Raw genomic sequence first — 12,775 nt, 5'->3', positions numbered from 1 at the left:
ATTTTATTTTCTTGCACAACTCTGCTAAAGGGTGAATCCACTGTTGTTGTTGTCGTCGTCGTCGTCGTCGTCGTTCTTGTTGTTGTTGTTGTTGTTGTTGTTGTTGTTGTTGTCCTGAGTGGCCGTGGCACATACCCACAGTGGGGGATGGGCCATGAATTGGGTGATTAAATCAGGTGCATAAGAATAATAATAACAAGGGGGTTTAGTATCTGCAGTAACTTCTTTTCCTATGCTTTTTAAAGAACGTTCGCTGTGACCGAGCAAGTATTTGTGGTCACTTCCCCTATAGTTGCAATGACTTGCTGCATCTTCAAGTCATAATAAAGCAAGGAGCAAGAACAGTAAGCAGGCGGTACTTCATTTCTAAGATAAATTGATTGACAATAGAAGCACGGCCGCGTAATACAACCAAGAATTATCAACTGAGGATTACGAAGCGATTTTAACACAAATCTTAGGCATGCATCTTGTAAACTGTGCGTCTCGTATATAGCTAATGACGTGTTCTTTTTTTTTATTTCCTTTACGTTGTTAGCTTGCACAAGGAAGAAGACAAAGTCGACGCGCAAAGTGCGTGTCAGGCTTTGGATCGTCCAGTTTCAAGTCGCGCTTCTGTTCAGAGAAAGTGTGCTTTGACAGCGGGCTGCTCTCAACAACAACGTAAGGAGACTGTCGTTGTACGACGACAATGACCAGCTCTACCGTGAGCACGTACGATCGGCGCATAGCTCGAGCACGGTCGGCGATGCGTAGCGCGGAACCTGGTGCACCATCCTTGGCTGTCCCATGTGCCACGCTGCTGGCCGCTCAAGGTGCATTCTTGACGGTGTCAACGGTGCTGCTTTTCGGTATTGGAATTCTTCTCCAGAAGAACGCCAGGGACTTGGATGACCCCTGTTCGAGCGATGGATGCCGCAGGGCTCTCGCGGAGCTCGAAGCCGCGGCGGGGCGGTATGTTACCACGTCCTCTTTCTCTTATAACATCTGCGACTTCGAAAAAAAAATATGGAAATGCAAACCGGTACATGGCCCATACGCCGCCTTATGTGTTCGTGCATTGGTTTCTCAGTTTAATCTCGCGAGCACCAAACTTTTCACAATAGAGAGAGAGAGACAGAGAAGGAAGGAAGGAAGGAAGTGAAGGGAGGTTAACCAGATTGAGTCCAGTTTGCTACCCTACACGTGGGGAGGGGGATGGGGAAGTGAAAGAGACAGAGAGAGAGAAACATGAGTCTATATCGCACTTTCACATGCACTAAGGTGCAGGATGTCTACAGTCGGGCACTCAAATCTGTTGCCTTCAGGTAGCGAAGAAGCACTCGAATAGCTTTCCGGGCTAATGGACTGTGAGGCCAAGCTCCCAAGATCTTTGCTTCTGCGAATGGCCTATCGTCCAGTCCATTCAAGGCACCCTAGAGAGTCTGAGGTTAGCTGTCAAAGCGAAAACAGTGGCACAGACGATGACTAAGATGACTAATGGTCTCTTGTACTTGCGCTAAGCGCACATCAGAGAGTCCGCCATTAGAATACGATAGCTGTAGGGGTTAGTGAATGCTATTGCTACCCACAGCAGACATACCAGTGTTGCCTGTCGGCTCTTGGTCATTGCGCGTGTCCTAAAGAAACATTAGCGTTAAAAAATGAAGGTGATACTTATTAACGCTACGTGGCAACAAACATTTAGTAGACGGGAGTAAGCATACTGTTTCAAAATACCTTATATAATGCGAGCTGAATAATGAGTAGGATAAACACTTCTTCGTGAGATAACAATTCTTCGGAAAAGTAGCGACATGCTGGCACGAGAACTTTGGAGGCTTTCTGTATTAAATAAACTGGAGGCAACCGCGATACTGATACGTCTGTTTATCGCTTCCGAAATGATTTCCGACTATTTAATGGATTGATGTGACCTTCGGCGGCCGCATTTCAATGGGGGCGAAATGCAAAAACACCCATGTACTTAGATTTAGGTGGACGTTAACCCCAGGTGGTCGAAATTTCCGGAGTCCTCCACTACGGCGTTCCTCCTGATCAGCAAGTGGCTTCGGCACGTAAAACCCCACAATTTATTTTTATTTGCTGTGACCTTGTAGCATGGCTGCTGCACGAATGCCCAGGTGTTGTTTCCCTGTGACTTCAATCTACAAATAAACAGATTAAATTTGCTGCTCGCTTTGTTCTTGGCTACTCTCTCTGAATAGTGACGGCTTGGTGAGGAATAGTTCTTTCATCTACAAAACCAGACTCAAACAGCACGACTGATGCACAGACACGCAGAGACAAATACCACAGAACAACCGCTTGTCCTGGGACAATACCACAGAACAAGCGATTCTTCTGTTATACTTGTGTCTTTCTGTGTCCTTGTATCAGTTACGCCCTTTGAGTTATGTTCTGTGTAGCCACTGTACTAAGTCTCGGTTTCCACGTCGCACTAACATGTATCCCCTAGATCTCCTAGACGAACCAAGCCGCCCACCAACCTATCCTACTTTAAAAAGAAGCCTACATGATCTTCGATGGTTCTGTTAAAGGGAGGAAAAATTCACCGACGAGTACGATCCTCTCTAGTGGAAAATTTGAGCGCAGCTCTATACGTGTTTTCATTTTGCAATATATTGGCTGGCACGGACAATCTGTGAGGCGGAGCAATGTGAGGCGTGATTGCCTCACTAATCTGGGGATTGATCGGGGCATGGCATGGGTGACCTGTGAACGCGATTGAAAGTAGCCACTGCAGACAGACCTCCCCTCATGCAGCGCTTTGTTGCCATATATGGTATCGGCGATGTTTTGGTCAACAGACGATGCGTGCTCTACTGGCGCCACCCCGTAGCCATCGTCGTGGCATAGCCCATGTTGCGCATCACTATGCATTTCTGCTCACGCTTCCGTCATAGCCTTCTCCTTCACTTTTGCCCTCATAGCTCCCGTGGTGTCCTGTCCTCTTATTTGTCCATGTTCCATTACGCTACAATGGCTTCAATGCATTTCCGCCTCACTATTCCACTGCACTCTCCACTGCCGCTATGTTCCCCGTGCTCTCCGCTATCGCCGTCTTTCACCCGCCACTGCGCTCCACGTTCGCACTTTCATCCTTTGCTGTGTTCGTTCGCTCGGTCACGAGGGACACCGGCGCTTGCCGCAGGAACGGGCACATAAGAGCTGAGCTGTAAAAGGTATGCATATTCAACGCACATCTTGGAATCTACGTGAAGATTTCGTGATGCACCTAACCTAGTGTTCTAAATTTGCCTATTCCATCAATGCATCTTCTGCCTAAAAGACACTGGTACCTACCCGTGCTACGCAATCACACACACAACGTTAATCTCAAAGAAACTTTTTGCCCTTGCCATGATATAAGAATGCGTGCAATTCTAGCCAAACCGCTCGATAATCTGGCTGCTGTGCTTCAGGGACCGATGTTCGATCCCACCATCGAGCGCGTAATTAATTTTCTTTCGATTGAAAACTACTTGGGTATGACGACAGCTTTCTCAGTTAAGAAACCTACAATTTCTTCTGAATGTCTTATCAGGAAGTGGTCTTCCAGATGAACTAAAAAGGAACGTGGCAGTACATTGCGTCCACTTTTTTGCATAATGTCCTATCTACAGTTCGTCTTGAAGACCCCTTCCTGATAGGACATTCAGAAGAAATTGTAGACTTGCTAACCGAAAGTAATCCAGGTAAATGCTCAGTGATCAGTGTTGATATGACAACAGCACTTAGCAGCATCTAGCTGCCGTGGTCATAAAGGTCTGGGAGGGTTCGAAAAGGACGCTTCGATTAAAAATATGCTATTAAGCACGGCTATCCTGACATCGGTCCTGCAATTTATCCCTGTGCTCTGCAATTTGTAGTGCGGATATCGACATGTGAGCTTGTTCATCTTTTTCTTGTGACCACCGTTCTCCGGCTAGCAAATGTTAAGCATTATCGCTCAGCACAAGACGCGCCTGCGTGATTTGGAACTCATACGAATGTTGTCGTTCATTCGATATGCTATGTATGTCCTCAGCAAACCTTGTATTATCAGATTTTATGCACGACACGAATTGTGTAGTAGTTTCTAGAAACCACGCGGGCACAAGCGATCTCACTGGAACATTCGACGAGTGATGTATAAAAGCCGGCTGCACTTGACTCACTGATCAGATTTCGACGATTGCCAACCGTGTTCGCTACGATCGCTGTACTTTGAGTGCAACTTGCTTTTGTGGGCACAAGTTCGCCTAATACAAAGTTAGTTTCGTTATTCACAGTTTTGCTGTTATGATATTCACCTTCAATGCAACGCCACTGCAATTTCCTGACAAATTTCGCTTTTAGAAATTCAGCTAGCTCGATAATGCACTTGCGCTAGGTGGAGGACCTATAAGAAAGATCATGTGTGCTGGGGTAAAGGCACCGCCCCCTAGCGGCACGGCTCCTTTAAAAAGACCTCAAACGGCGGCTGGCTTTGAGTTTCCGCGTAAAGGTTTTTGTTTTCTCGTATATACGAATATAAATCTGAAGCTGTCATACGTACAGCTTGTGTCTAAGTTTCTTTTCACATTTTCTGACACAATTACCTTTCAAAAGTTCATTTAGTTCAATAATGCATTAGCGCTCGGCGAATAGATGGATGGATCAGTGGAGTTTATTGTGGTCCTTTAGGGCCTGCGTTAGCGCGGCGGGCCGCACCCACGTCGTGACAGAGATGCGCAGGGTCTAAAAATGGCGATGCAAGCTGCACTTCCGTACACGTGCGTGCGCGCGTGACGTACGTGGCTTCGGGTGGTGGGGCTTGCATAATGTCGGCCACCGGTTCGCTATACATCCACTTTTACGGGGTGGTATTCAAGAAGAAGTAGAAGAAGAACTTTATTGAAAAGTCCGGCGAGTTTTTCGGCAATTTAGGTGATTATCCCCCCGTATGCGTTGACCACGATCTTTTGAGCTTGGGCGGCTTCCTCGACCCGTTACACGGCCCAGAGTTGGTCTTCGAGGGCAGAGCTCAGCGGCGTAATCTTCCAGTGCGTTTGGTTCAAGGCTACGTTCATGTCTGAACTCCCCCCCTCCCCCTCTTGTTAGCACTCCCATACCATGTGTTGCAGGGTCACTCTGGCCTCAGAAAACGTACACTGCTTTGACGAACAAAGCTCTGGAAATAGATATTGAAGATCACTGTGTTTGGAAACGTTCTTGTCTGCAGCTGTCACCGACCGACCACCTGTCTCTTGTTTATTTTCTGGTGTGGTGGACGAAATGTGTGCCTCGCCTGTCTGTGGTGTTGTGTGATTTTTCTGTAACTCCTCAGGTGATCCTTCCACTCTCACCCCTCGCCCGACGTCATGGGTGAGGCGGCTGTGGTGCTAGTGATGGTGGCAGCTCGGTCTGTAAGCCCTCCAATTGGCCCGCGCGCCGCCTCGCTGCTGGCAAGCGCGGTGGTGTGGGTCGGCGCCCATACGAAGCAGACATCTGTGGTTGAAGAAAAACTGGACAGATGCTGGTGCCTGGTGTCCACAAATTATACCTTTAGCCCAGCGCGCTCAATCAGGTGGAACCCTGATTCCACCAATTCATTTGCTCGCCCACCGTCAGCGGGCTGCGCGCGTCCTCATCGTCTTTTGTGACCGGACCATTGTGGCACGTAGTAGTGCCTTACAGGACCCTCCTTCTAGCGAGGAAGCCGTGAGCTGGACGAATGCCGAAGCGTGGATGGTGGTGGTAGCAAGCAGCACTGCTCTGGTCAGGAGGGAATGTGACAGCAGAAGCGACTTAAGCGCCAAAGTCTAAGTAGGCAGGCTGCAGAAGGTCGACGGAGACCATATCTTCCAGGCAACTGATGAGCAATAGGAAGTGTTGAGGAGGACGCTTGAGTACTTTTAGCGGACCATCATACGCGGGCTGTAAGGAAGGATGCACAGCATCGTAGCGCACAAAAACGTGCCTGCAGTTGTCAAGGCCAAGGGTTGACTTAAACATGCCGGGAAGAACGTCGTTGTTGGGGGGAGGGGGGCAGTATGCATAGCGCTGCGTAGACAGCAGTCGTAGTCGGAAACGTCAGCAGCTACAGCGGGCGAGTCGTTGAAGTATTTGCCAAGGACTCGCAGAGTTGTGCCAAACGTAAGCTCGGCGGCGCTGGTGGAAGAGTAACTGCGAAGAGGGGTGCGGATGCCAAGCATAACGAAAGGAAGGCGCTTGATCCATGGTGAATGAAAAGTTGAAGCCATGAGTGAAGCCTTCGGTTGGTGGTCAAAACGTTCGATGATCCCATTGGATACCGCGATCCGTAGCTGTATCGGCCAATAAACGGAAACAAAGGACGCGGGTTGGTTCCGCGAAGTGGTTACGCGGGAGACACCGACGCGTGGAAAACTAATTAAATTAAATTCTGCAGTTTTACGTGCCAAAACCCCTTTCTGATTATGAGAGACGCCGTAGTGGGGGATGCAGGAAATGTCGACCACCTGTGGTGCTTTAAGGCCGATCCACACGACGGACCAAGTCTGTGGGCCGATCGGTCACGTAATGCGACGTCATGACCCGCCGTGGTCCGGTCCGGCGCAGAGCACATCCACATGGCGGACCGCCATAGCAGTCGGCAGAGCAGACCAACCAGCTACACTCTCGGCCAGAGTGTTAGTGTTATCATTCGGGCTCCAGTCCCACAACGCCGGGAACTGTTCAACGAGGTATACAAAATAAGAAAACCTCCTCGTCACTCCAAGAGGACACGGTGTTTAACGATATATCTGCTGCACGCACGTGTAGGCGCAACGGCTGACGACTGGCTTGACTGGCTTGACTGGCTTTTGCTGAGCCGAAAACTCTGTTGCCGGACAACATTCGTTGACTACGCCAAAATCACTGCGCTTTGATGTTGAATGATGTTGAATTTTATTTCTCGTTCATTCAAACGAGGGTAGACTGAGACTAAAGGCATAAAGCCTGACAAAGGTCTCAGCCCCCGCGAACGACAGGTTTGACAGCAGGTCACACACATCTGCACAATTTTGCGCCTTACAACAGCGTTGGTTACTGTGAAACTTCATGGTAGCAATGTTCATGGTCATTCGATTCTTCAAATATATGGTACAATGTACGACAACGGCTAATTGCAAGTAAGTATTTGAGATTCTAATGGAATGCTAAAATTGTACAATTATACATGAAATAAACGTCAGCTAATTTATGCAGCAATATGGAGCAACAACATGGGCCAAAAAGAGAAAAAAAACATCATACTTGCGTGCCGAAGGTAATAAAACACTGGGAACAATACGTGGATGCAAGCATATTTTTGGTAATACAAAACCCAACAATACATATTAAATGAAATATGTGAATCCTGAAAGGAAAAAATATGTAATTCATGGCAGAAACATTTTTCATTTAATTACACGCATTCATTCAAATTTTAAAGTATATGTCTTCCCTATCTAACCAATCTCTTATTCTTTCTTTAAATGCCTGTAAAGAAGTGGTTAAGGATACAGATGCACTGAAACTGTTCATTACTTTTGTGGACTGATAGAGAAATGTTTTTTTTTTCCCGTAATTGGTCCTTGCTTTTGGTGTGTGTCGTGAGCTGTGTCGCAAGGAGTATCCGGAGAGTTTACATTCACTACATGGAGCGCTTGGATTTCTTTTTCGGATTTTCGGAAGAATTTGCATATAATAGATCCTGTCCGCACGCAGAATATCATATTTTTGGAATAGTGGAGCGGTTCTTAGATCTGAAAAACGGCCACAGTAATTTGCATATAAACGGATAACTGTTTTTTGTAAGGCAATCAATTTCGTGTAATTTGTTCTGGTGGTTGTACCCCAAACCAATATCCCGTAGCAAAGCTTTCAATAAATAAGTGCATTATAGAGTTGTTTTTTCAGCCATAGAGGGATCAGGTGTGCAGTTTTATAGATTACACCGATGTTTTTTGATAATTCATCACAAAGGGAATTTACATGTGTATTCCATGACAAATCTTCACTGAAATGTATTCCCAGAAACTTTTGTTGTTTGACCTGTTTAATGAGGTACTTGTTAAATTTTACTTATATTCTACTATCAATTCTTTTATTAGGAGCCCTAAATATAATGTAGGTTGTTTTAGTTGCGTTAAGCTGGAGTTTGTTGGTCGCCAACCAGTCAGATAACAGAATTGTATGTTCATTTACACACTGCTGTAAATCTGTTGTGTTATCAGCTGTAAAGAACACATTTGTATCATCTGCATACATTGCCAATGTTTGTGAACCTGATAAATTTGTAATGGCATTAACATAAATTAGAAATACTAATGGTCCTAACTTTGAACCTTGTGGGACACCTTGATGTAGGGTAAGCATGTCAGATGCAGTAGTTCCCAGATGCACGAACTGTTTTCTATTACATACACACGTTTTATCAAGTCATTTGCAACGGCTCGAACTCCGTAGCTTTCCAATTTTTCAGTTAGGATATAGTGGTCAATCGAATCAAACGCCTTTCTCAGGTCCAAAAACAGGCCAAGCGTTAACTTCTTCTGTTCGACGTTAGCAATAATTCGATCTTTAATATCCAGTAAGGCTTGCTCAGTTGACTCATTTTTTTGAAAACTGTATTGGCATTGCGCAATAACGTTGTGTTTCGCAAAAAAGTTTAATAATCTTGCACAGATAACACCTTCGAAAAGTTTTGAAAATACCGTGAGAACTGAAATTGGCCTGTAGTTCAACAATTGGTCTGCACTTCCCCCTTTCTAAATTGGTGTGACACGTGCTACCTTAAGCTCGTCTGGAAAAACGCCTGTGCTAAGAGACAAGTTTACAACATGAACGAGTGCTGGCCCTATTTCGTGTGACACATATTTATCCGGAATAGGACTGACACCGTCTACGCCAGCTGAAACATCATGCTTTAATGTCTTGATAAGATCACGTACTTCACTCACACATGTCAGTTTGAGAAAAAGTGAGTTTGATATACGTGGTGTGGAAAACCTGTGATCGTTTCCGATTGCAACGTGTGCAGGGTTCATACCAGCGTTAATAAAATGCGTATTCATGCAGCTAACCATTTCCGCACGTTCTATTTCCCGTCCGTTTAAGCATGTCATTTGCGGATGCGCGTTTGGATTTTTTCCTGTTATATCATTAACGGCATCCCATATTTTTCTCGGATTGCTTCGTATATTCGTGAAAAGGCGCTCATAGTTATCACACTTTGCTTTCTTTAAATCACCTTCTACTTCATTCCTAAATTTCTTGTACGTCGCGAATAGGTCAAGCTGCCGCGTGCGGATGAAGGTGTGAAACATAGCGTCTTTCTTTTTGATGCGTTCATACAAGTCTTTGTCGACCGAAGGTTTGCGCGCCTTTTTATGCTTCTTTCTGGAAGCAGCTGGCTGTAGTGGAAAAGCCAAATCATTGCACGCAAGCACATTTCATTGAGATTGAGCAAACGCTCTGTTCACATCTGTTTCAATATAGATTTCTTGCCAGTCAAAGCACTGGAGGAGACATCGGAATTGCCCTAGAGTATTTGATTTAATTATTCTACGGAATCGCGTTTTGCATTCATTTTTTTTGTTTGTGAGGGTCTTTAGGTATAAGACAAAACACAGGTTAATGGTCACTTACATCTGATATTAGTATTCCCGACTTGACATCACATTCCTTTAAGTTCGAAACGCATATGTCTAACAATGTAGCACTATTGATTGTTACCCTTGTTGGTGCAGTAATGTAATTACTACAGCCGTAACAAGAGAAGAATGTTTTGAGTTCGAGCGACCATGTGCTATCAGTGATCATGTTGACATTCACATCCCCCATAATTACACAAGTCTCACTAGTTGATCGGATCAAAAGCAGTAGCCTTTCCATAAAACTACAAAATGTGGCCTTGTCTCCAGTCGGGGGCCTATATACGACAATTACAATAGTATTATTTAGGTACATGGTCAAGCATTCCATATCATTAGTTATAACAGAAAATTCATCAATGACAACTAACTTCAACGGTTCTTTAACATAAACTGCTACCCCTCCACCGGCTTTATTTTCTCTTCTTGCATGATGCGAGCTATACCCTGAAAGCTGTGGAACAGGATCTATTGCAGTTAACCATGTTTACGTGAAAAGAACAACATCAAATTTTTCGGATTTTGATTCTATTAACTCAATAATTTCATCCAGCTTGTTTCTCATGCTTCTTGTATTAATATGTATACAGGATAACGTCTTGCATCCGGAAAATTCTTGTTCAGCTTTTGCATGTCATAATAAGCGTCTGTCACTTGGTGATCAGATGAATGAGTAGATGCCATATTAGTGTCATAGTTTATCATTAGGTCATTTTAGATAAGTCTTCAATAGTGGTGATGCGCAGAATGGGCGAGCCATCATCTTTCCGAGCGAGCACCACGCCATTGGCAGTCCAGACATATTTCCACTTTGTTTCCGTCCTTTTCTGTCGCGCAGACGCGAGAAGCTTTTGGTTTTGTTGCGTCAAATGGTCGTTGACGTACACTGAGTTGTCTGAGGTGAAGCCAAGCTCTTTACAAGTTAGCTGCTTTTTTCTTGCCTTCATGTGCACACGGTTTCTTTTCATTCTTTGCACGAAGCGCACAACAATGTTTTTGACGCCAGTCTTTGCAGTTGACACCCAGTGACACGTGTCAATATCACTTTCTGAAATGCTCTAGCCAACCGCTACTCCAATTCTTTCTATCACTGTCATGACGTCACTTCCACCGGGCACGCCTTTATTTCTAAATTATTGGCTCTTTGATACTGTTCTAGTTCATTTACTCTTTGTGGCAACCTTTCCTTCTCTGCCTTGTAATGAACATTATGTTTCACTAGCTCCTTGAACTCAGCCCTCAAATCAGCTATATCTTTCGTGAGGCCCTGCATTGCAACGCATGCAGTGGAACAAAAATTTGCGCTGTCTTTCAATTCTCTGAGTTCCGTTCTCATGTCCCGCTTGAAATTCTCTAGTTGTCGGCACAACTCTTTCACATGCATTTTACCAGACTAGCTCACACAACAAAGCAAGTATACGTCAATATCGACACACACTTTGTTCGGCAGCAGCACACAGGACAATCCAATAAACGCTCGACGCCTAAGCAGCTAGCTCACCTGCAAAAGCAGACGATGGCTATTAGCGCTGTATGGACGGTGCGCTGCTGCCGAACTGTAGCCTGTGCTAGCCATTCCGTCGCGTTTTATAGGGGCACGGTGACGCCCTTTTGTGGAAGGTGGCAGTGGTAGTCTCGACTGTCACGTGATGCCTCCGATTAGCCCTTGTGTCGCTCCTTCACTTCTTGCTGATATGTCGGATCAGATGCAGCATGCTTCCTGCAAAAGCAGACGATGGCTATTAGCGCTGTATGGACGCTGCGCTGCTGCCGAACTGTAGCCCGTGCTAGCCGTTCCGTCGCATGTGCTCCGCCGCCAAAACTAAAGCGGGCAAAGCCTCGGCGATTTATTGGACTGCGAAGGCCGCGGCCTTGAACGGGCCAACGGCTGTACGCACGAACTGGTGACCTCCTATCACGTGATGCTCGGACCATGGTCCAAAAGAGCAATTTGGTCCATCGTGTGGATCGGCCTTTACCATGCACCTAAATCTAAGTACACGGGTGTTTTCGCATTTCGCCCCCATCGAAATGCGGCCGCCGCGACCAGGACTCGATACTGCGACCTCGTGCTCAGCAACCTAACACCATAGCCAATGAGCAACCATGGCGAGTCAAGCATGGAGAAAAATCGGAGTAGTGATTTCACCGTAGAAGAGGTGCCAAATCTGCACCCTCGCTCGGAACAAAAGGGAAGACGGTCCGAGCTGAAGGGGAGCGTTCGTGGAGACGGGCGTGAAGACAAAAGGTAAGGGGTTCTTGAGGTCACGGCCACCGCTAATGTCCATGCGTTTCTCACATGTCCTTTGGGCCGTCTCGGTCACGGAAATTTGGCGACCTGCCAGTGCCCATCCGGTTTGAGTGTCAATGTTTGGCATCCGCGCGCGCCTTCTGAGAATGCCTTGGGAAAACGGCGGCATTTTTGCGACCAGTTAGCCGGCTATGACCGATGGATGCGTTTGTGTGTGACCGCCATCGGGTCACGATTATGGTGTTTGGATTTCAAGCGAACCGGCCCACAACTGCATGGGGGACAGAGTTTTCTTAGTACTGGCAGGGCAGCCCACTGTCCGGCAGACGTTCCGTCAATAAGCCGTGGTTTCGGGGGCAACATTCTCGGCGGCTTGCATGGCGGCCACTTGCAGAAGAAAAGGGGAGGACATCAAGGCGGACACTTGGGTCCTAACGTAGCGAAGAGAGAGAAGACACGTGTCTTTAAGCAAACCCATCCCCTGGCGTGTTGTAAAGTGCACCACTGTTTCCACCTATGCCTTGTGCGGCACGAATGTTGTGCTATTGGTTGCAATGGGGCTGGCTGGTTTGTGGCTCTTTTGTGATTTTGAGGGTTGAAAAAGTCAAGTTTTGGTCGTGTGGAAGGGAGCGGAGTGTCGAGCTTGGACTCCGACAGACACCTCTGCCTTCGAATAAAGCGCCTCTTTACCCGACAACGCCTCTTCCTTCGGGCTACCACTATGCACTCGAATCATCAAGGGACGCCGACTTCGGACTTTAAACACCTTCCCTCCTTAACCAGTGTTGAAGCTACCAGAGGATAAAGGAAAAATTAACTGGCGCAATCGACCCTAGGATTGGACAGCTCGCAGCGAGGAGAGTGTTTAAGTCTGGTGAAACTGACTAAAGGCTGACTGCAA

At 46.4% G+C, this 12,775-nt stretch overlaps 1 protein-coding gene across 2 annotated transcripts in view; it reads left to right on the top strand.

The window, feature by feature from the left end:
- Positions 1 to 566: 566 nt before the first annotated feature.
- Positions 567 to 12,775, top strand: part of LOC139059611 (uncharacterized) — a 221,677-nt gene continuing 209,468 nt past the window's right edge. For both annotated transcript variants that reach the window (XM_070538028.1, XM_070538027.1), the window contains exon 1: positions 567 to 954. In XM_070538028.1, the coding sequence (XP_070394129.1) occupies positions 692 to 954 (263 nt within the window). In that variant the 5' untranslated portion in view covers positions 567 to 691. The remainder of the gene's footprint in view (positions 955 to 12,775) is intronic.

The sequence above is a fragment of the Dermacentor albipictus genome, chromosome 4 (assembly GCF_038994185.2).
Source record: "Dermacentor albipictus isolate Rhodes 1998 colony chromosome 4, USDA_Dalb.pri_finalv2, whole genome shotgun sequence".
NCBI classification, from domain to species: domain Eukaryota; kingdom Metazoa; phylum Arthropoda; class Arachnida; order Ixodida; family Ixodidae; genus Dermacentor; species Dermacentor albipictus.
Note: the sequence above shows the minus strand (reverse complement) of the source record. Positions and strands in the feature narration are given on the sequence as shown.